Source organism: Kwoniella newhampshirensis, chromosome 4, assembly GCF_039105145.1.
Source record: "Kwoniella newhampshirensis strain CBS 13917 chromosome 4, whole genome shotgun sequence".
Classification (NCBI taxonomy): Eukaryota; Fungi; Basidiomycota; class Tremellomycetes; order Tremellales; family Cryptococcaceae; genus Kwoniella; species Kwoniella newhampshirensis.
The window spans coordinates 848,165-869,522 of NC_089958.1; the positions used below are offsets into that span (position 1 = coordinate 848,165).

The following is a 21,358-nucleotide window of genomic DNA, read 5'->3' on the forward strand; positions in this document are numbered from 1 at the left end:
GAGCTGGACCATCAACATCATGCCACCTAGACGACGTGCTGTTGCACTTGAGGTGAGTCACGGGTAGTGACCATGAGAGATTCCAGACGATTCGTTTCATCAGGGGAATGATTTGTTTTTGCTGACCTAAGGTTGTTGACTCATCAATACCATCATCCGTTGTTTCATCTCATGTCATCGAAACTCGTGTCCCATCCATCTATATATCTATCAACACAAATGCTACACCCACGCGATACCGATGGGATGCTGTCATCTCATAGGACGATGACAGCTCAGCGAGAGGTGATTCTATGCAGCCAGAGGATGAAGAAGAGAGGGGTTCTTCGTCAGTATCATCGGTTGACCTCACCCTGGTCTCTGAGCGATGTCACTAAACAAAGTCTTAGATCCACTCAGGTGAGGAAAGCTCAGAACAGGATTGCACAGAGGGAGTTCCGTCTTCGCAAACAGGTGAGCAGTGACCCTTGCATGCAAGTGATGTTGAAAACCTGTGCTGAATGCTGCTGCTTTAGCAATATGTAAGTGATCCATACATCCACCATCGACACGCAGCAGCACTGACGTATATCAGGTACGAGACCTCGAAGCAAGAGTCGAGGTGCTTTCAGGAGACAAGGAGGAAAGGGTGGAACTGATGACGCTGCTTGTGAGAAACCTGCTGAAGGAGAACAAGGAGCTACGAGGCATGGTTCAGTCTATGGCGGCGTTTATCGGAGAGGGTGAGCGAAGATTCCAGCTCATGTGAGAACTCAAACGAATGACCCACTCCAATAGGAATGGGATCATGTCTTCCCCGACTAGGGCTCTCTGCTGTTCAGCTCGACGCGATTCTGAATCGAGCCGATACCGATACCGCTTACGAAGCATTTGTGAACCTCAAGGCCTCTCGAGAGTTAGAGACCGCTAATCCGGGCTTGAAGATGGGTGAACCTCGTCGCCGATCTTCAAGCACAACCAAACGTAAAAGAGGGATGTCAACCGACGATGACGTCCGGCAAAATGCTGGTTCTAGCGGCGGTCCGTCCGCGGGAGGCGCTGCAACGACAATGGGCTCTTCGTCTTTGGTCGAAGAACCTAGCGCGAGAACAAAGTCGACTAACGCCAACACGCCGGCGTCCGAGGAATTCACATATCTTTTCCCTGATCTCGACAGCATGTTGATTGTCTCCGATTCGTTCGGCGACCCTACGTTTTCACGCACGGCAAACGGTCCATCAAGTCGTCAGCAAATGCCTCGTATGAGCCCCATGGACGGACATCGACACGGTTATGCTCAGCACCTCATGCCTGATGCTATCACAGAGGGAGATAGGCAAGCACAGATCAATTATTACGGAGGCCAATCTTCTGCGTATCCGAATGGGGACCTGAGCGGTTTCGGTCTCACTATCCCTCCAACGACAGTCATCGAAAATCCAATGTCGTCTTTGGCTGGACCATCCTCGTCATCACAGACTCAAGGAGGATACGCGCAGAAGCATGCTCACATATTGACGACGGAGTCAAGCATTCCAGAGGTCGATAGGCAAGAACAGATGAGAAAGACAGTTCAGAGCATCACAGCACATGAATCGACACGGACGTCATTCGATGGACCAGGAATGACAGCTGCCGAGTTGGCCGAAAGGAGAAGACAGCAAGCGCAGTTGATGAAGACGATAGAGCAGGGTGATAGGGGTGACAGGAAAATGGAGGCTATGCAGGTAGGTGGAGAGGTATCACAACTACGAATCGGAAAGCTTGCTGATCGGATTTGCCTTCTAGCTGATCACGTATCACCTGAACAAGTAGGTAGTAGTAGATGACCGATCGGCTGCGCATTCTGAATTCAAATTTGCCTCAGCTTCAGACTGAATCACGAATACCATTTGCCGCCTTCTTTACGCCCAACCGTCGTACAACGGACCGTGCCTCACGAACACGCCATCGACGGTATCGTCTTCCCTACCGTCAGAGACAGGATGATTCTCCTACGAGGTGAGTTGAAGGCTGTCAGTCTGAATGGGCGAGTTTTGATCTTCGGTTTCTAGGACGCTACGATCTTGTGGAAGTGTTCCATGCCATTCTTTCAGAAGTAGGTATCTCGTTCCATCGAGGTTTACTCATGGCTAATAACAAACAGTTTTCTTTGCATGGTGAAGATGTCCTCGACCATCGAAGTTACGAAGTGTCTGAAAAGTTCATACGTAACTACAGGTAAGAATATATCGTCTTCCACAACATCGGACAAGGACCTGACCCGGTCGTTATCAGTATCCTTATCAGTGAGCAGGTTTATGAGGTGTCCGACAGGTGGCGTGCGGCGAGAGGCGAGCCTCCGTTAGTCCGACCTGAAAAGGACGTCAGTGGGCCCGGTGAGAGGATAGTGCCCGCTGCGCATGCGCCGTCAGCGCATGGCCAATGACGATCTCCGAGTGATCGTGCTAAGCAGAGTATGTACATATGATCATCATGCAATCGTTCTGTGCATGCAATTGTCACTGCCGGATACACCCCAGGGATTTGCCACACGACCGTTGGTTAATTGCTCAGGGCAAGTCGGGTTACGCAGAGGAGAAGTCAAGCTGCTGGCTGTTGAACGCGGCCTTCCACTGATACTCGAGACTGTTGTTATTGCTCTTTCACCATTCAAGAGCAGATTTATGATCGGGGGATCATTGACCCTACAGTCAGGTCAGAATCACAGAAGGGGACGCAGACTCCTATCTACGCAAGCAGCTGTTTTACTCTACGCTTCTCACCCTTCTACCACTCAGCACACTTCAGTTGCGGACGACCCCGTCTGTCCTCATTGATGGACACACGAACATGATCCCCTCACCTCGGCGGGCAGTCTCGACTCCCGCTGTGCACACTTGGCCTGATGTGGAGGATGATGATGGTTGGCAGGGTGAGTTCCGTTGTGTGGGTTCTGCTGGTCTGATTGGCCGTTGACTCTGATATGTAGATATGCCCGTTGTTCGTTCCGACGACAATCCATTCGGACTAGATGAGGAAGATCAAAAACGATATCATTACAGACCACCAGCCCGACTCGACGACACATTCTCTGCTGCAGGTGGATCTACTTCGACCGGAAACGCTACGGGAACGCATCTGGAAGTTCAAGCGGATACGTTGTTGACCGATTCATGGCGTGAAAAAGTCGCTCAGGACGAATCAGATTACACTCGCTTGAGATTGGACGAAGATGAGGAATCGGAGGAAGTTCATATGAGGACGAGATATCTCTTCGACGAGGATAAGGCGATGACGCCATTGAGTCAGATGCAAGCTACGAAGGAGCTGCTCACGGAAGGTCAGAGGATAGCTTATGTCGGCTTGTGTCAACTGATAGCGAGGAGGATGCTGAGAGATATGGGAAGAGGCTGGGAAGGTGTCAAGGTCAAGAGCAAGTTGGGTGTGGGAAAAGGAAAGGGGAAGAACGAGGTCCCCGTTGTGGAGAGTGGTCATATCTGGATGTTGAAGATCATGGCAAGGTTGTATCAACACATGGAGCTGGCCAAAGAGGGTGAGTGTTTGATCTTCCATTGTCGCGCAGTCTCCCTTCATCGACACAGCTTCCTCTGGCATCAGTGTACAGCAGGCGTGTGCCTTCGCCCGACTGTTACGTGTGAGGAAGTCATTGTACTGACGCTTTCCTGGCCGTCCACAGAACAACGCATGATCGAAAGCCTCGCAGAACACGGAGTGGACCCCTCCGATCTCGTCCCCGCTCTCATGACCACGCACACCGTCAACAACCCAGACTACGATCCCAAAGCCAAGGAAAAGGCAGACTTGGATGCGGCTGCCGAGATAGAAGCTAAGGAGGAGGAGAAGATGGTGCAGGCAGAGAAGGAACGATTGCAATCGGAAGAAGCGGACGCGTCGCAGCAGGATCTGAATACAGAAGCACCACCTCCTCCTTATCAGCCTAGAGCGAGCGCTGCCATTTCGTTTTCCTCTCCCTCTTCTGCAAGAAAGCCTTCGCCTGTGCGTCCCACTGCCACCAAATCGATCAATCCATTCGGCGAGGACGAGGATGGCGAAGATCAACTTCCTGTGTCTTCCTCTTCAAAGGCCAGGTCGCCCGAAGCCAAACCCACTCTGCTACCATCTTTCAATGCAGATGACAACGATGGCGATATTGGAAGTCTCCTCTCGCCACCTCCCCGTGAACTATCTGCTGCCTCTCCTGTACCTGCAACATCTCCCATTGCTGTTTCCCCAGATCCCGAAATATCACTATTGCCTACAAATACCGAGCAGACACTACCAGAGCATGACCCAGACAAAACACCTACTGTACATCCTGCAGATCACAACGCTCCTCCATTACAGATTGACGAGCCGGATGTGCCTGCTGCTCTTCCATCGTTACCAGGTGTCTCAACATCGCTATCAAATACAGACGAGCTGGTCACGCTAGACATCCGGTGGACGGTCGTGAGTGAGACGTGAACTTCAGCTGTGTGGATTCACTGACAGTATCTCTCAGCTGTGTGATCTTTTCCTCGTTCTCATCGCTGACTCGGTGTACGATGCTCGTTCACGTGCTTTCCTTCTTCATGTCGCGTCTGCTTTGGGATTCGGCTGGCTCGACGTTGCCAGATTCGAGAATCGGGTGACGGAGGCGTTGGAAATCCAAGAAGGAGTGGAGAAGACAGAGCAGAATGATATCATCGACGGGCGGAGGAAGGCTGCGAGAAACAAGCGATATGCCATGATGGGGGCGGCTGCTGTTGGTAAGTCGATTACATGACATCGACCGAGATATTTTTCGCTTACGGACCGCTAGGCGGTGGACTGATCATTGGACTTTCGGCGGGACTGATGGCACCTTTCATTGGAGCGGGGCTGGGTGCGGCCTTCGCGACTGTCGGAATCACTGGTACTGGAACTTTCTTAGCCGGAGCAGGAGGAGCAGCCATGATCACCACTGGTGGTGTTCTCACCGGTGCGAATATCGCCGGTAAAGGCATGGCGAAGCGTACGAGAGAAGTAAGGACCTTTGAGTTCCGGCCGCTGCACAACAACAAGCGTGTCAGCTGCTATATCACGGTTGGAGGGTGAGTAAGACTGTACATTTTCGATGTCTTTCCACTGATCTGAGACGAGGATAAAGCTTTATGGCAAGCAAAGTCGACGACGTCAGGTTACCGTTTTCTGTCTTGGATCCGATCGTCGGCGATGTTTACTCGGTGTTCTGGGAGCCTGAAATGATGGCAGAGATGGGAAGCGCAATGACCATCCTCACGGGAGAGATCTTGACCCAAGTCGGGCAGCAGGTGTTGCAGGCGACAGTGATGACTGCGTTGCTGAGTGCTCTTCAATGGCCGATTAGTAAGCGTATCCTTGTCCTTGCATTTGCGCTGTCATATCGCTGATAGTAATATAGTCTTGACGAAGCTTGGTTACTTGATTGATAATCCATGGTCGAACGCCTTGGATCGAGCACGGGCGGCCGGTCTTGTTCTGGCAGACACGATCCTCCAAAGACATGCCGGCGTACGACCGATCTCACTCATAGGGTACTCGCTTGGTGCCCGAGCTATCTTCTATGCCTTGATCGAACTGGCCCGACATAAGGCATATGGTCTGGTGCAAGATGTGTTCATCTTCGGAACAACTGTCACAGCGTCGAAGGCCACATGGCTCGACGTACGAAGCGTCGTAGCAGGTCGATTTGTCAACGGCTATGCTACAAATGACTGGATGCTTGGATACCTTTTCAGAGCTACCACTGGTGGTGTAAATACCGTGGCTGGGCTGAGACCCGTGGAGACTGTGGCAGGATTGGAGAATGTTGATGTCACTGAGATCATAACGGGTCACATGAGTTATAGAAGCTGCATGCCGTTACTGTTGGCTAAAGTGGGATTCCCAGTCACCGCGGATTACTTTGACGAGCCAGATGTAAGTCAATGTGATGACAGTGAGATGGCCAATTACTGATGATCTTCGGATTCATCAGGACCCGGAGACGGATATGAGTGTTCAAGAAAGGACGATTGTTAACGAGGCGGAAGAGGAAGCGAAGCGCAATCGAAAGAAGATTCTGGGCATCTTCCCCGTCAAGGATAAGGCGTCACGATCTTCGACTTCTGGTACCAGCACTCCAAAGCCTAATTCGGGCGGCACGTCAGGAGGCCCATCTCCGAACCCTGCGAAAGGTGGTGAATACGATTACGATGACGACGATGATCTACCGCCTCGAGAAGAAGCCGATCTGGGTGATTTGTCTTCCGGGAAATTAGAAGCGGAACAAGAAGCACAACAACAAGCCGCGATAGAACGAGCTCGAAGAGAAGAAGAAGAAACTTTGAAGGCGATACCGAAGACTGCAGGATTCGACTTCCAGGCGATCTCACGAGAATTGGGTAAAGACATCGACCTGAATAAGTTGAAACAACCAGTTGCGAGACCGATTGATTCGTTGCACACAGATGTTCGAGCACCGCTAGAAAGAAGTGGTTCAGCTCCTCCTCCGGCTTCCTTCACCGACACGTCCGATTCGATTGCCGTACAGGTCAGTCCACCACCGCCGACGGACAACGCTTGGAGTACAGGACCGATCGGGGGGACAAGTAAGAGCGCCTCGATCTCGAGATTTGCATCAATGTCGAGTCCAGATGAAGACGAAGGAGATATTGGTGGAACAGAGAGGATGAGAGGGTTGGCCTTGGCTGATGTCGACGTCTCGGTTCCAACGTGGGATACACCAGCGTCCATATCAGGGGATAGCAATTCTCCACCATTAATGACTGGAGGAAGTGTGGAAAGCAGCAGCACCAGTGCTGGAGGAAGATCATCGTTCTCGTGGAACACTTGGGGATCGGGAACGAAAGAGGAAACAAAGCCTGTCAGATCGGCACCGCCTGCTAGACCACATCCGCCTGAATTGATGAACCCTTTCGCGAGCGGTACGAATGGTTGGTCAGGTATCGGAGGAGGTGGTGGTGGTGATGGAGTTGCAGGAGGGATCGATCAGAAGCGGAAGGAAGAAGAAGAAGAGTGGGCGGAGAAAAATCCGTGGTAAGACGGCGCGTCGAACATGAGTGAAGTCGAGGTGAGAGGAGGGATGAAGAGAGGGAGGTACTCTGCTGTCAGTGTGGATTTTGCATTGATACGAAGCATTTAGATCATGATGCATTGTATTGGTTACACATGCACATTGACGCTCTTTGCACTTGACTAGTTGGTCAACCTGTCGGCCATGGCGATCATACAACGTCTTACTGTGGCGGTGCTAAAGATGGCTCTTACACTTGATTAAGTAAAGGTCATGCTCACCAAAGTTCATGGCAAGCACAAAACACACAGATAGAAACTTTCAAGATGAGATATGCATATGGCTGTGTATGCTGCAACAAGTCATGTCCAGCGCTATCGAATGTTTGAATGTGATAGAATGGAGAAAACATCCATTTCTATCCCTGAAAAACCCATGTACAACTCGACGAAGACGAAAACGTCGACGCCCAAACGACATTTTGGTATGACCTTCGCATCCGTTTCCCCCCTGTTCCCTTCTCACGAACGGTCATGTGACAAAGTCTGTCAAGGTCAAGAACAAGACACGGATCGTCCCCATTTCTCCCTTCCACGCTCCAAAACTTTGCAGACATCATGGTCGGTGATTCTCCTGAGCGGTACTCCCTGCCGTTGGACGAACTGTGGCCTTCTGCGCCCCTACATCTTCTCGAAGGCGAATGCCATGTACAAATCTATTGATACATTACTATCAGCAAAAAGTACTCTCTCCTCAACGTGAAAGACACTGCTCTACTCACTGGCTGCTTCCCATTGATCCGCGTCCATCGCGCTCTCCCCATCGGCATTGACGACTCCCATCTTGCCCAACAACGGACCGAAATCTCTTGAGCCCTGCTCTTCTTGCAAGATATCATGGAAAGGCTTTTTGTACACCAATCGAAGTTTGTACTCCATCGCAAGGCTGCCTCGAAAGTCAGCGCTAACCTACTGATCGAAGCTTCTTGTGAATGCCCGACTCACGACTCAAAGTTCTCCCAATCCACCAAGTACTCTGGTACATCCTCCACTGCGTCGGTGAGGAAGAATCGATATTGATGTCCGTATAGGCCCTTATGTTTCCGTTCGGTGAACTGGACATAATAGCATGAGTTGCCGAATCGCAGCTCCTCGTCGTCTTCCGGTAGTTGATTGAGTCGATCTCTACGTGTGGCAGACATCGCATCAGAATTGGACTAATTCAAAATCCGCTCGAGCGTCGCACTCACAAAAGAAGCTCAGCATTAGGAATTGTCCCTATGAATTTTCCTCCCTTCCTCATATACCGCGAAACATTCTCGATCATCATTCTTGCCTTGGACGCTGATTCGAACGCGTAGTGCATACAAAACTGCATAGTCACGTTGTCGTACAGATCTTTGACTTGCAGTTGTCCCGGCAGAACATCACTGAGTGCTTTCTGCGAAGATGAATTTGCATCAGCTCAGCTCCAGTACAATTCGATTGAAAACAGAAGGTAAAACACCTAACTCACCGAGAAACAATCATGTGCGTAGAAGTACGCGTCAAAATTGGCTCTCTGCATTCGCGAATATCTCTCTGCCGCTTGTTCCACCGAGGTCTCCGCCAGATCTGCAAACATCGTCAGATACAGCTCGAATCCCGAAATCCAGTCCTGCAAGGAGACTCACCTAGACCGACGTAGAGCGCAATTCGCGCCTGCTTCCATTTGTTCAGATCCCCCCCCTTACCACAACCCACATCTAACACCTTCCCATTTGGTCGATGCGCAAACTTCCCTATGAGGACAGACTTTATCCAGTTGTTGAACTTTTTCAATCCAATGATGGGTGATAATTCACGACCGTCCACTCCTACCTCAGGCCGGGCGTTATCTGTTGGATAGCCGAAGTCAGTCAGTCAGTCAATTGACGATCATCTCAACAAATTTGGTTAAACACTTACAGTGGTTCGCTACAGCAGCTACATTACCAACGTAATGTACCCCCGAAACTTTCCTTCTCGCGGTGTCATGTCCATCCGCATCATCACGGTCGGAAGGTCTCTTGAGATGATTGCCACCGTCACCATTCCCGCCAGTCTTTCTCTGCCTGGTAGGTTTCGTCAACGCTCCTTGAGGAAGTAGATTGGGTTCATCGAAGGCTGGTGGATAGCCGTGCTGATTTGCCGCAAAAGATGCCCCCGGTGTAGGCGTAACGGAAGGTCTGCCTGAACTGGTGATGGATCCTCGTCGCTCGACAAAGCTCGATGATCTTCGGAAGGATTGACCATCATCGACCTGCGGGGGGAAGTACGACGAGTCTCCTTCTGATGGGTAGCCCTGTTTGGGACCTGGTGACGGCCCGGACCAAGAAGGCAACGGCCTATTACGTTTGCGATTTCGTAGAGGGTTGTTCTTTTGAGCAAGACCGCGCAGGCGGTCCACTTCTTCTTGACTGATAGGGTAAAGCACGCTGCCTGGTTCGGAATGGCGATTTGGATGATATGGTAGGCCACGAGCTTGTGGTATGGGCGAGAGTGAGTGGACTGGCGTCATTCGAGGAGCAGAATAACCCGCCACTGACGCTTGGCTCGATCGACGTGTAGGAACACCTGGCGCACCATGTTCGGAATACCGTCTATCAGCAGCGGAGCTCGATGAGGTAGGTCGAGGTTGATCTTCCGACATACGTCGGGACGATGTCGTAGGAGAAGTCGCGAGCTGATGCGTGGGAGGATAATCGAATGGGTGGGAAGTCCCAGTTGAGGAACCAGGTCTCGAGCTGGCAAATGGGAGGGATTTGTGTTGACTCCGAGGAGACACAGAGAACGACGGCGAACGTGTTGGAACATGCTGGGGACCGTTTCCGGAGGGGGTCCGACGTTCGTGATCGAAGTACTCGCTGCTATGAATAGGTTGTTGGGGTGGCAACATAGGTTTTTGGGCAGCTGATTCTCTTCGATACTGGGATGGTTCTCCATACCCTGCCGGATCGTGAACAGGGTAGCCATGAGGTAGAGGTACGTTCTGCTTCTGCGGGCTATACTGCGGATGCGGAGAACGACTAGCGGTAGATCGAGAGTATGGGTAAGCCGATGTCGGAGTGGCAGGTGTGAGGAAACCGTTTGGATCTAGAAGTCGTTGTCTAGATCCAGGTGAAGGATTTGATGGGGAAGATCTCGGGAGAGAGGAATTAGAGTTGGATTTGGAGATGGGTTGAGAAGGAGTCTCGTTGAGAATATTGCGCAGCCGTGTCCCTCTCTGTCCGTTTCCATACCCGTCTTCAACCTCCTCTGGAATGGAGGAGATGGAAGCTGTCCTATCGCTTCCTTGTCGGCGATCCAACGGCGCATCATTCAACAATCCTCTCAGATTGCTCGGTCCCGGTACGGATGGAGGAGGAGGAGGAGGAGGAGGGGAGAAGGAGTTGCTTGAGTAAGATGGAGGTCGAGGTGGATATTCCGGTTGGGGATTATGATGGTTCGATGGGGAGGACTGTGCTGAAGGATATCGCCAATGATCATTGTTGTTGGTGGTAGTTGGGGTAGGAACCTCGCAATCGCGTATAGGATCGTACACCATCGTAGCGACACGCACCGTAACCGGATTCCCTGAAATGGAGAAGACGAAGAAGATTCGGGTCTACGGTTATTATTACTGTTACTGTTGTTGTTGTTGTTGTTGTTGTTGTTAAGGAAAGGAAGGGTTCGGAAGATTTTACCAGTTGAATCAAAAGAGGGACTCGGCTTTGTGACAAGTTAATGAAGCGTATCGTGTGCCGACGCCATGATGACTGACGCCCATACGCAGGTGGACGTCACTCGGTCCAGATCTTGCCAGGGTTGATTGAAAAGTTATGTCGACGGGGAGATGCAAGGTAAGATGATGCAAAACTATCATGTGGGTTTAGAGACATGATGCTGGAGGTAGTAGAGTGGACAGCGGCGGCGTTTTGATGTCGCACTGAAAATAAACCCCGGTCTACTGATGATCCCAATCGTCACACTCATCTCTTCCTTGTTGTGCATCATCATTATCTCACAGCATCATGAGTGACAACCGATAGTGAGGAACGGATACAGGCAAACAGAGACGACAAGCTTAGCATACTCCACTGCCGCCCGACATCCAGCATGACCACCAGCACTTCTGCCACCGCTGGACCCTCACGCGGTCCAGACACTTGGAAACCTACGCGATATCTCGAACCGAATCACCCGGACAACGAAGAAGTACTAGAACAAGCTGCCTATCAAGCTGCTGTGACGCGACAAGGTGGAGATGACAGGAAGAGAAAGATCAAACCCAGACGGACGGTCGATTATCAAGGTGGTGTACAGAAATGGCGTATGGTGCGTGGACCATATACCGTTAGAATCGCTCGTCATGGTTGCAATGCTGATTGCAATGGGTAGATCACGAAGATGAGGGGGAACCCTGAGTTCAGACCAGCTATACATCCAAATCCATCTGACATAGTGAATGTAAGCTAAACTTGTCTCCAGAAGGTACCGATAGCTGATAGACGAACAAAGGTTCTACCCCCTGCTGCTCATCGATTGAATCCATCAACCTCGATATGCGATCATTGGGTACATACATCTATCAATAAAGAGCGATCACCGACAAGAGTAGTACGAGTATGTGTCGCTCCTCCTCTTTTGGATTTGTACCCCTGTATGACTGACCTCAATCACTCGTTATGTCTTCGTAGTGGACACCTGATGCTCGACGTTTACTCACTGGAAACGACAAAGGTCAGTTCACGTTATGGAACGGGTCTTCCTTCAACTACGAGTCGATCACCCAGGTACATGACGATTCTATTCGATCATTCACCTATTCACATTACGGTCAAGCGCTAGTGTCGACTGACAAGACGGGAACGATCAAATACTTTACACCACATTTGACCAACATTCACGGCTTTCAAGGTCATAGGGAAGCTTGTCATGGTGTCAGTTGGAGTCCGAATGATGAGCGGTTCGTCACGGGAGGTGATGATGGGTTGGTCAAGATCTGGAGCTATCGAGAAGCGAGAGAGGAAAAGGTCCTGAGTGGTGAGTCCTTTTTTCGGAGAGCCGTTGGCAGCAAGGGTAGGCTGATCCGGTACGTAAACTAGGACACGGTTGGGATGTACGTTGTGTGGACTGGCATCCTACGAAAGGATTGGTCGTCAGCGGCAGTAAAGATATGTTGGTCAAATTCTGGGATCCAAGAACGGGCAAAGATCTTAGTACACTGTGAGTTGAGCCCTTCCCTCTCTATTGATAACTGTTCGATTCAGCTGACGTGCTCTGTCCCAGACACTCGCACAAATCCACCATCAACACCTGTAGTTGGAGTCCAGACGGACACCTCGTGGCAACGGCAGGAGGAGATAGTGTTGTCCGCTTGTTCGATATTCGGACATTCAGAGAATTAGAGGCGATGACAGGACACACCAAGGAGATCAATTGTGGGTCATCTTCTCATATCATCGTGTTTTGACCGAAAAAGCATCTAGCTGATTACACTTTTCGATCGCAGGTCTCGAATGGCATCCGATACACCACAACCTATTCGTCTCCGGCGATGCAGCAGGAACGATCAACTACTATTCTCTCCTTTCACCCGATCCTTCGAAACCACTCACATCCCTCGAAGCAGCGCACGAAGACGCTGTCTTCTCACTATCGTTCCATCCACTCGGTCACCTGCTCTGTTCCGGCTCGAAAGACTTTACAGCCAGGTTCTGGAGTCGTGCAAGACCTGTTGGCGGACATGAGAACGATCGATGGCATGTGGGCGAGGAGAAAGCGTTGAGATTGAATATGGAAGCGGAGATGGGAGGTGTTGACAAGACCAAGAGGGATAATTTCAACAACGATCTTGGTCTTGGTGGAAACGGTGGATTGCCAGGATTATCAAATCTGGTAGCTGCAGTGAATGGAGGTAGTGGATACAGTACTCCAAACCCAAATGGAGGAGGAGGAGGCAGATCGGATGGACCTAGCGGAAACGCCTTACCTGGCTTTGGAGGATATGCTGGTGGGAATGCACCTACGAGGCAATGGGGTGAAGGTGGCTCATCGACCTCGACCTCCACACCGGCTCAAGGAGGGGGGGAGAATGGTTTCCCCAGAGCTAGAGGTCCCTTGCCTAGTCAGAATGAGATGTTGCGGAAAACGGCTGCACCAGAAGGACGAGGAGGCTTCGACAGGGACAGGGATAGCGGTCCGGGGAGGAGAAATGGTGGAGGTCCGACCGCGAGTGGATTCAATGGAGGTGCAGGAGGACATGGTGGACCTACACAAGGTGGTGGATATGGGGGGCAAGGAGGATATGGCGGTCATCCTCCACCACAACCACCACCTCAACAACAGTTCCCTCCTACAACCGGCGGATATGGTCGACCTCTCACCCCTTCAAACCCGTACGGTGCTCCACCAGGTCAAGCTCCACACGGCCAAGCACAAGGTTACGGTCAACAGCAAGCAGGATATGGTCCAAGGGGAGGGTATAACGGGCAAGGACAAGGACAAGGTCCGCCATCTGGAGGAGGGAACTACGGAGCACCGCCTCCACCTCAAGGGTACAGCGGTCAACCACCGCCGGGATACGGCAAGAACAACAATGGCAATGGACAGTATGGTGGCAATGGCGGCGGTGGTGGTCAATGGAGATGATGGAAGAGAAGTTGACACAAGTGATTGCATCATGCATTCATACCAGTCAGGTATATATCATTATATAATCGTACAACATATCCAAATCTTGACTTTTCGTTTGCGGGACTAGCATCATCTTCCGACTTCGTGCTCTGCCAATAACTGCGAAAAATGTCAGCTGTCCTGACCTCAGTGGATACTGTCGATGAACAGACAGCTCACCATATTTGGGATACCGTTTGAGATGGGGTAAACATGTCCACATCCTCTACAAGTCATATTCCCTTCTTCGACGTGCATCTGCGGGAGTGCTCACTGGTCAGCCGAAGCGACCGATCGGGAGAGAAGTGGGTCAGGCAATGCGAAGCCGATCAGGACACCAGGACTGGGAAGTGAAGGGTCGACCGACCTCCATGAGAACATGATGTAAAGCCCTCAATTGGTCTTCTGTCATGCTCTCCGGCATAGTTTCGGGCAATGTCGTATCACCGAGCTACGAACAAAAGTCAAGTCAGCTTCCAGCTCCTGCTTATAATACGAGCCTGTTCATCTCGTTCCGCCGCGCAGACAGCAATTCTGCGCTCGATTCCTCCGTTCCCCCCATCTGGGATCCAGGTACTCCCCGAAAGGTTCCATCCCGTCCCTCCACACCCAAAACGCAGAACCCTTACGCCTTGCATTCCAGCTTCTCTCCTTCCTCCAACCGGGAACGAGATGACGACGACAACACCCACAGATCTAGCTGTATCCACCAATGCTTTCCAATCTAATTTCGGCAGGAAACGATTTATGAACTCGAGGTTCTCGGGTGCTGGTCGGATTACCAGTTCGACGTCGGAGAATGCCAGGGGGAAATTGTCCTTGGTGCAGTTCTCTGATTACGGTTCGGTTGAGGAATTGCAAAAGCGTCGTTACAGTTGAAGACAGAAGGCAAGTTGGCGAGAGGAGGCGATGGAGTTGGGGTGAGAGCGGCAGGAACGTTTGACATGGCCGGATACGACAGAAGTGGTGAACATATTGATGATGAGGGCAGAGACGGTCAGATGAATTGGAGGGCGGTTTGTGGTATCCGCAGACAGAGGCAATCGCCAAGAAGACGGAAAGTGGAGGAGAAGAGACAAAAGGTCAATGTCATCAGCTAGGTCTTTGAAAGCCCGAGCATAGAGAGACATGAGATCTCACTCACTAACGTGACAAGCTAGCATGTTATGCGTGATGAGTCGTACCATCTTGAACTTGAGCAGCAGCTGGGTGTTGTGGAGGTGTACATGCACTCGAGAAGGTGTCGTCAACGAGACGACAAGCAACAGTTCTTCTACAATCCGACTTTCAAAATCTCAGATGGAAAAAGCGGAGTTCTCCAGGGGGGGTGATCAGGGACGGAAACAAATGTATCCATACCCGGGAATCATTTCATGTTTTTTTCCTTAATTGAGATTGCCACGTCACCCAAATTTTCGCCAAATTCTCCCGTTTTGTCGCTCTCTGACAGCGCACTCACTCACTCGCCTCACTGTTTCAACGATCTGATCTTTCACACCTGGCCTCTCCTTCTTCTCTCTCCAGATTCAGTCACTTTGCCAGCTTACCATCCCCACGTCTACACGGTAGCTAAGTCGCTGTTTCACCAAAAACATTCCAAATCAAAATGGCCGATTACAAGGAAGATCTCGAGAAGACTGGCGCTGCCGGCGTCAAGATCCACAAGATCAGGATCACCTTGACCTCCAAGAACGTCAAGCCTCTTGAGAAGTGTGAGTGCGAGGTCGGATCAATGAATCGAGGGAGAGAAGCGACGGGGAAACTGTCGTTGTGGATCATTATCATAAAGACAGTGACTGATCATCTGTCTTTCATCCCATCACCATCTTTTGCTCGCGTGCTCGAATCGGAATGATCGTCTCGCAACATGTTCGAACCATCTCCAACCGACCTCTGCTCGTATCTCACTACGTCGCCATAACCTGTTCGCTCCCTCAGTCTGTGGCGACCTCGTTGGCCGTGCCAAGGACCGAGAGCTCCAGGTCAAGGGCCCCGTCCGACTCCCCACCAAGGTCCTCAAGCACACCACCCGAAAGACGTAAGTCAAGCAGAAACATGCCCTATCGCTGCGGGAGTATCTCACATCCATACTGACGTGCTTGTCGCGTTTCCTTCTGTCAGCCCCTGTGGTGAGGGTTCCAAGACTTGGGACCGATACGAGATGAGGATCCACAAGCGATTGATCGACCTCAAGTCCTCCGCCGACGTCGTCAAGCAGATCACCTCCATCTCTCTGGAGCCCGGAGTTGAGGTCGAGGTCACCATCGCTGCTGTGAGTCCAGACGTCTAGAGAGAGAGAATCATCAGACCAGCGGCTGATTTGCGATTGTTCTCCAGTAAATGCCTTGATGCCCTGGTTTGGTTTCGTATACTCAGGATCATGGTACTTTCATAGTCCTTATGCAAACCTTGCTCACCTCCAAGAAAGATAGTTTCGCTCCACTCATTGCAGGTACTGACATGTGTATATCTACAACTTTATTTTTGGTTACAATAAGACTACCTGAAGACGACCTAGTCACCATCACTCTGCTAGCAAATCCAACAACCTATCTACTCTCTCCGCTTCCCTAAATCCACTGACGACGGCTCCTGCTACACTACCCCTGTGTTCCATCTCTGTATGTTCACCTGCGAAACCCAATCTACCTCCCCAGACAGGTCTTCCAAGCTCTTTAAAGTCCATCGGACTTCTTTCACCATGATCCGAGACTATCGATGGTGTGGTGGTCGCCCCGTACGAATACTCGTCAGTGAGCCAGTTGGTCAAGTTGTATCTCTCCGGCTGGGGAGGGTTCGTCAATGGTTTGAGTCGTTTGACAAGGAACGCGTGGTACGCTTCGACTACTTCGGCGGGGTCTTGTTTGAGTAGCAGCTTGGCGGGTGTTTCAGACAGATAAGTGAGAAGAGTAGGAGTAGGACTTGGTAAGGATGGAGCAGCGAAATTGGCGACGACAAGTGATGATCCTTCAAAGATCTCTTCAATAGAGGAGTTATCGGTAGGAGTAGGAGAAGTAGGGAGGAAAGTATAAGATCCTGTGGTCGACGCGTTAGGCCACCAAGCGGTAGGATATTGTAAGAGCAACTTTTCGAGAACTCCGACATGAGTGCCAGCGATAGCTTCTTGTAGTCGTTCAGGCAAAGCCGGGGAGAAGAATTCCTTCGAGAAAGTCTTGAGAACACCAAGAGGGATAGTGGCAATCACTGTCTGTCCGTCGTAAGATGATCCATCCGAAGTATGGACAGTCACACCAGACTCGGTCTTCTTGATCGAGTCGACCACTTTGCTCAGCTCGACTTGGGCTTTGCTAGAATCGAGGACCTTGTTGACGAGAGCTTCATAGCCTCCTTCAGGGGCAGCATCTGATCCAGCGAAAGAAGTCGTAGTCTCCCATCCTGCCCATTTGAGAGACGCTTTCTCAAGCTTGAGACCAAGCGGGATCTCAAGAGTGCGGGCCAATCCTTCAGCTAGGGTTTTGTCGATGTTACCGGTCGAGGGTGTGGGGGTAGCTTCCGATGGGTTGGCGGGAGAGGCGGAGGAAATGTCAGTCGTTGCGGGATCGGATGAAGGGGAGGAGGAACCGAAGAGAGCTGATTGAGAAGAGAAGAGGGCTGAGGCGAGAGACGCAGAAGGGGCAGGTGCTGGGTGAGGAAGCTTGAACGAAGCCTGAGCAGCGGAGAGCGACGATCTAAGCGCTGCGACCTTGTCCTTTGGCAGGGGGCCTGCACAAAAGATCCTGTATCAGTGCCCGTCCATCCTCATGCTCAGTGACCAGAGTTGCTGACAAGAAACTCACCGTCAGGACCGTAAACGACCCCTTCGGCAGGTTTAGGCAGATGTGCCTCCACACCTAGACTCTTTGCGAGCTTCTTGGTTGGATTCCCTTCCTTGTATCCATGTATCCAGCTACATCCCACGTCGATCTTCGCACCTCCCCCGAGATAGGTCTTGGCCCGACCGCCGACGCGATCTCTCGCTTCGAGGACGAGAACCGAGCGTCCTTTGGCCGTCAGCTCTTTGGCCGCTACGGCACCGGACCAACCGGCACCGACGATGATCGTATCGTATCTCGTGGAAGTGGACATTGTCGTTGCGAGTCTTCGTGTGAGGATATGAACGGAATTGAGGAAGGATGTAGGCATAGTATGTGTAGCAAAGGGCAACGGAGGGAGAAGGGAGTGACTAATATATGCTACTCGAGTGCTGTTCTCTGCGGTGTACTCTATCAGGTGGAGGGGATCAAGGGAGAACCGGGCCGAAGATTGGGGATGATCGAATGCCGGCGCCACATCTCGGTGTTATAACGAGTGAATCATGGTGAAATCAAATGGCCGATGCGGTATCAGGTGTGAGTGTTGTTGCTTGGTTTTCCCTGAATAATCGATTGTCTCTCTCTCTGCCTCCATCATCATCATTTGTTCGCTGCTCGCTCGCTGCTCGCTCGCTGCTCGCTCGCTGCTCCCACAAGCCTCCTCCTCCTTCGACAACCTATCACCGTACAGTCACAGTGACCTATCGGTGACACACCTTACTCTGTATTCGTCATCACTCGGACTGGGAGCACGACCTTTGTTGATCCCACATATAGCAGACAAAGTGACAAGACGCTCTCGTTCAACGGCGTACAGGAACTCGCCACTGCAGGTCAAGTCCCCTTCGGCGTTGTTCGTTATCCCACCTACAACCGAATCTCATCACCCTTTTACATTCTACCTTTATTTCGTCAACAACGATTGATCCACCATTGTCGTCATTTCGGTGATAGCGAAATAACATCGACAGAACGAGACGCTTCACATACTCTGCGCAGCCCTGTGTCAGGCCGCCATATAAACACGTCGGAATAACAACAAAACGCGACTGGACACAAAGCTGTCATATAAAAGATAGATAGGACGGCACCGCCCTCCACACGCGGCGTCAACCGCTTCGATAGTGACCATTCATCGCCGACACATCTCAGTCCAGATCACAACGAGGTGACAGCAACCCCCTGCTTCGTTGCATATGGACGGAGAGGGGGGGTCGAAAGATATAGCATACATACATCAACATGACGGTCACTCAGAGGAGAGTGAGAACCGATGCGGCTCAACCGGATGATCGACCAGGTGAGCTGAGAATCACCTTGGCGTTTGCCGGGGCAAGAACTGACATGACCTGTTCCTTTCCGTCAGTCACGGAACCTGGTATCAAATACACCTGTGACTTTTGTATGTGTACACTCACGAACGTCAAAAGCGTACATATCGCTGACAATGTCTCAGGTCATGTCGACATCACACACACCGTCCGAATAAAATGTGCCATGAAGCAATGCGAAGAGGTGGATCTATGTCCCAGCTGCTTCTGTGAAGGGAAGGAAGGGCTACAACACAAAGCCTGGCATGATTACAAGGTGGTTGTGAGTCATAGTCTACACTCCGTCGTGTACCTGATCGTCTAGCTAAGCGTCACTGCGTGCCATCTTGCAGGAACAACATTCCCAACCCATCTTCACAGCCGATTGGGGAGCCGACGAAGAACTCCTCCTTATCTCAGGATTGATACAAAACGGGCTGGGAAACTGGCTAGAAGTGGCCCAGCATGTTGGAACGAGGACGAAAGAGGAATGCGAGAAGCATTACGTCGAGGTATACCTCGGTGTCCATGACAACGCCGATGGACTTAACGGGGTCAAAGAGGGAGAATATGCGGGATTGGACGGCCCGGAAAAGAAGAGAAGGAGAGAATTCATGCCTGTGAGTATGAAACGGAATGACTTTGACGAGACGGTGTTGATGTGGACGATCGGTGCAGCCAATGGATAGGTCTTTTGATATTGATCCGGACGAGTTCCAGGCGAGGAAGAAAGCTCGGATAGAGGAGATGCGAAAGCCGCACGGCAAGTCGATTTGTACCTGCTAGCTAGTACACTGCTGATCTCGTTCACTCCTGCTTAGCCCTACCGCCGACCAACGCAGCACCCCTTGTCTCTGCCCCCACCAATCACGAAGTAGCTGGGTTCATGCCCGGTCGACTTGAGTTTGAACACGAGGTTGACAACGAAGCAGAGATGGCTGTGAAGGATATGGAGTTCGGACTTGTTTGGAAATACGGTGGGGATGAGCAACCCGAAGCGACGGTGACACAACCGCCTGATGATGACGATGAGGACGACGAAGATGAGGACGACGAAGAAGGTGATGAAGCGAAGAAGACGAATGGTGGGGGACTTAAAGTGGAGCAGCCGGAGGATGTCAAGGTCAAATTGAAGACAGAGCCTTTGGACGAGGACGATCAGCCGGAAACAAGTACCTCTCAATCCCGTCATCCCTCATCGTCACCGAAGAATAGTAAGAAGGACAAGGGCAAAGGCAAAGCCAAAGCGATTCCCCAACCAGATATAGAGGATGAGGACGAGCTGGAAGTGAAGTTGGCGATGTTGGATATTTACTTCTCCAAGCTGGATAAGCGAGAGGACGCCAAAGAGATTCTGTTTGATCGAGGTCTGACAGAGCATAAGAAGGTGAGCGATGGTCATGATATTTCACGCATCCGAGCTGACAAGGGACAATCCATAGATTCAAGCTGCGGAGCGAAAACGACCGAAAGATGAAAGAGAATTGATACAACGGTACAAAGTCTTTGCGAAATTGCAGACTGCTCAGGACTTCGAAGTGCTCATCGAGGGCCTAATTTGTAAGTGTTCTTTGAGCTTGGGTGTATGATGCAATGTCTGACGCGTGGATATCAGACGAGCAAAATCTGCGGAAGAGAATAGCAGAGCTGCAAGAATATAGACGGATGGGTATCACCACAGGCGCAGAGGCAGAGGCGTACGACAATGCCAAAGCTGCGAGGGTGAGCCTATTCAGTCACGGTCATAGTACGAATCAAGCTGACCTTGGCGTCTATCAGGCTGGTTATCGTCCCCTTGTCCAGCGAGATCGTCCGGAAGTCTTACCTACCGGTGCGCGGATCAACGCTGGCCAGCATCGTTTCTTACATGGCGGTACCGGTACGCCACCGCCGGGCATCGATCCGAAAAGCAGAGAGCCTACTCCGAGATTACCCGTTGCGCATGTGGGCAGGAAGCCTCGTGAGTATCAAGGTGTGCAAATGGTCCTGTTCGGTGCTGATTATCTTCTGCCCTCACAGCTACACCACTCAATCTCGCCAATGCCGCATCACTCGATCTCCTTTCTTCCGAAGAACAATCTCTCTGTTCATCTCTTCGTGTCCTTCCTAAACCATATCTCACCATTAAGGAAATGTACATCCGGGAGAACGAACGTCGTAAAGGTCTACTGAAACGGCGTGATGCTAGAAAGATGTTGAAGATCGACGTCAACAAGTCCGGTCGGATATTCGATTTCTTGGTCTCATCGGGCATGTTGACGTTGGCCTATGATCCGACTGTCAAAGGGATGGGACCAGGGAAAGAAGGACACGTGTTGATAGATGGGATAAGTGTCTCGATGGGACTGGGTTTGGGCGGTGGCAAGGTGATGACCCATGAGATCAGACTGAATGGTTCGTAGGGTGTGGAAGAAGTCTTTGAGGTATCAACGAAGATACAGCAGGAAAGAGGCCAAGGAGAAGTCGCAGAAAGCATGAAGCAGGAGAATGAAGAAGAAGAAGAAGAATCAGCATATTTAGGACGTACCACGTTGGATCCTTGTTTTTGGAGTTGTATGCATTACA

At 51.1% G+C, this 21,358-nt stretch overlaps 8 protein-coding genes across 8 annotated transcripts; 5 read left to right on the forward strand and 3 right to left on the reverse strand.

The window, feature by feature from the left end:
• Nucleotides 1–19: 19 nt before the first annotated feature.
• IAR55_002298 (uncharacterized protein) lies at nucleotides 20–2,407 on the forward strand (the record flags this gene model as incomplete). Its single annotated transcript, XM_066945413.1, has 11 exons — nucleotides 20–52; nucleotides 264–328; nucleotides 390–453; nucleotides 516–521; nucleotides 575–722; nucleotides 778–1,706; nucleotides 1,768–1,790; nucleotides 1,847–1,980; nucleotides 2,034–2,077; nucleotides 2,126–2,199; nucleotides 2,257–2,407. The coding sequence occupies 11 exons, from the start codon at nucleotides 20–22 to the stop codon at nucleotides 2,405–2,407; spliced, it is 1,671 nt and encodes a 556-aa protein (XP_066804102.1).
• A 404-nt stretch (nucleotides 2,408–2,811) lies between these two features.
• Nucleotides 2,812–7,024, forward strand: IAR55_002299 (uncharacterized protein; the record flags this gene model as incomplete). The annotated part of the gene is made up of 8 exons (XM_066945414.1): nucleotides 2,812–2,893; nucleotides 2,951–3,514; nucleotides 3,659–4,431; nucleotides 4,484–4,730; nucleotides 4,784–5,054; nucleotides 5,111–5,328; nucleotides 5,384–5,901; nucleotides 5,960–7,024. The coding sequence occupies 8 exons, from the start codon at nucleotides 2,812–2,814 to the stop codon at nucleotides 7,022–7,024; spliced, it is 3,738 nt and encodes a 1,245-aa protein (XP_066804103.1).
• A 653-nt stretch (nucleotides 7,025–7,677) lies between these two features.
• IAR55_002300 (uncharacterized protein) lies at nucleotides 7,678–10,561 on the reverse strand (the record flags this gene model as incomplete). Its single annotated transcript, XM_066945415.1, has 7 exons — nucleotides 7,678–7,712; nucleotides 7,779–7,942; nucleotides 8,002–8,181; nucleotides 8,247–8,437; nucleotides 8,513–8,610; nucleotides 8,670–8,873; nucleotides 8,944–10,561. 7 exons carry the CDS (start codon nucleotides 10,559–10,561, stop codon nucleotides 7,678–7,680), a joined length of 2,490 nt encoding a protein of 829 aa, XP_066804104.1.
• Nucleotides 10,562–11,112: 551 nt separating this feature from the next.
• On the forward strand, nucleotides 11,113–13,647 carry IAR55_002301 (uncharacterized protein; the record flags this gene model as incomplete). The annotated part of the gene is made up of 8 exons (XM_066945416.1): nucleotides 11,113–11,331; nucleotides 11,395–11,463; nucleotides 11,515–11,619; nucleotides 11,694–12,039; nucleotides 12,102–12,222; nucleotides 12,286–12,437; nucleotides 12,509–13,504; nucleotides 13,553–13,647. The coding sequence occupies 8 exons, from the start codon at nucleotides 11,113–11,115 to the stop codon at nucleotides 13,645–13,647; spliced, it is 2,103 nt and encodes a 700-aa protein (XP_066804105.1).
• Nucleotides 13,648–13,761: 114 nt separating this feature from the next.
• Nucleotides 13,762–14,858, reverse strand: IAR55_002302 (uncharacterized protein; the record flags this gene model as incomplete). Its single annotated transcript, XM_066945417.1, has 5 exons — nucleotides 13,762–13,791; nucleotides 13,852–13,929; nucleotides 14,039–14,122; nucleotides 14,364–14,503; nucleotides 14,816–14,858. The coding sequence occupies 5 exons, from the start codon at nucleotides 14,856–14,858 to the stop codon at nucleotides 13,762–13,764; spliced, it is 375 nt and encodes a 124-aa protein (XP_066804106.1).
• A 419-nt stretch (nucleotides 14,859–15,277) lies between these two features.
• Nucleotides 15,278–15,961, forward strand: IAR55_002303 (40S ribosomal protein uS10; the record flags this gene model as incomplete). The annotated part of the gene is made up of 3 exons (XM_066945418.1): nucleotides 15,278–15,383; nucleotides 15,610–15,709; nucleotides 15,793–15,961. The coding sequence occupies 3 exons, from the start codon at nucleotides 15,278–15,280 to the stop codon at nucleotides 15,959–15,961; spliced, it is 375 nt and encodes a 124-aa protein (XP_066804107.1).
• A 234-nt stretch (nucleotides 15,962–16,195) lies between these two features.
• IAR55_002304 (uncharacterized protein) lies at nucleotides 16,196–17,757 on the reverse strand (the record flags this gene model as incomplete). Its single annotated transcript, XM_066945419.1, has 2 exons — nucleotides 16,196–17,394; nucleotides 17,469–17,757. 2 exons carry the CDS (start codon nucleotides 17,755–17,757, stop codon nucleotides 16,196–16,198), a joined length of 1,488 nt encoding a protein of 495 aa, XP_066804108.1.
• A 968-nt stretch (nucleotides 17,758–18,725) lies between these two features.
• Nucleotides 18,726–21,195, forward strand: IAR55_002305 (uncharacterized protein; the record flags this gene model as incomplete). Its single annotated transcript, XM_066945420.1, has 10 exons — nucleotides 18,726–18,783; nucleotides 18,850–18,885; nucleotides 18,940–19,076; nucleotides 19,147–19,413; nucleotides 19,472–19,556; nucleotides 19,615–20,180; nucleotides 20,236–20,353; nucleotides 20,409–20,515; nucleotides 20,573–20,753; nucleotides 20,813–21,195. The coding sequence occupies 10 exons, from the start codon at nucleotides 18,726–18,728 to the stop codon at nucleotides 21,193–21,195; spliced, it is 1,938 nt and encodes a 645-aa protein (XP_066804109.1).
• Between the last annotated feature and the right edge of the window lie 163 nt (nucleotides 21,196–21,358).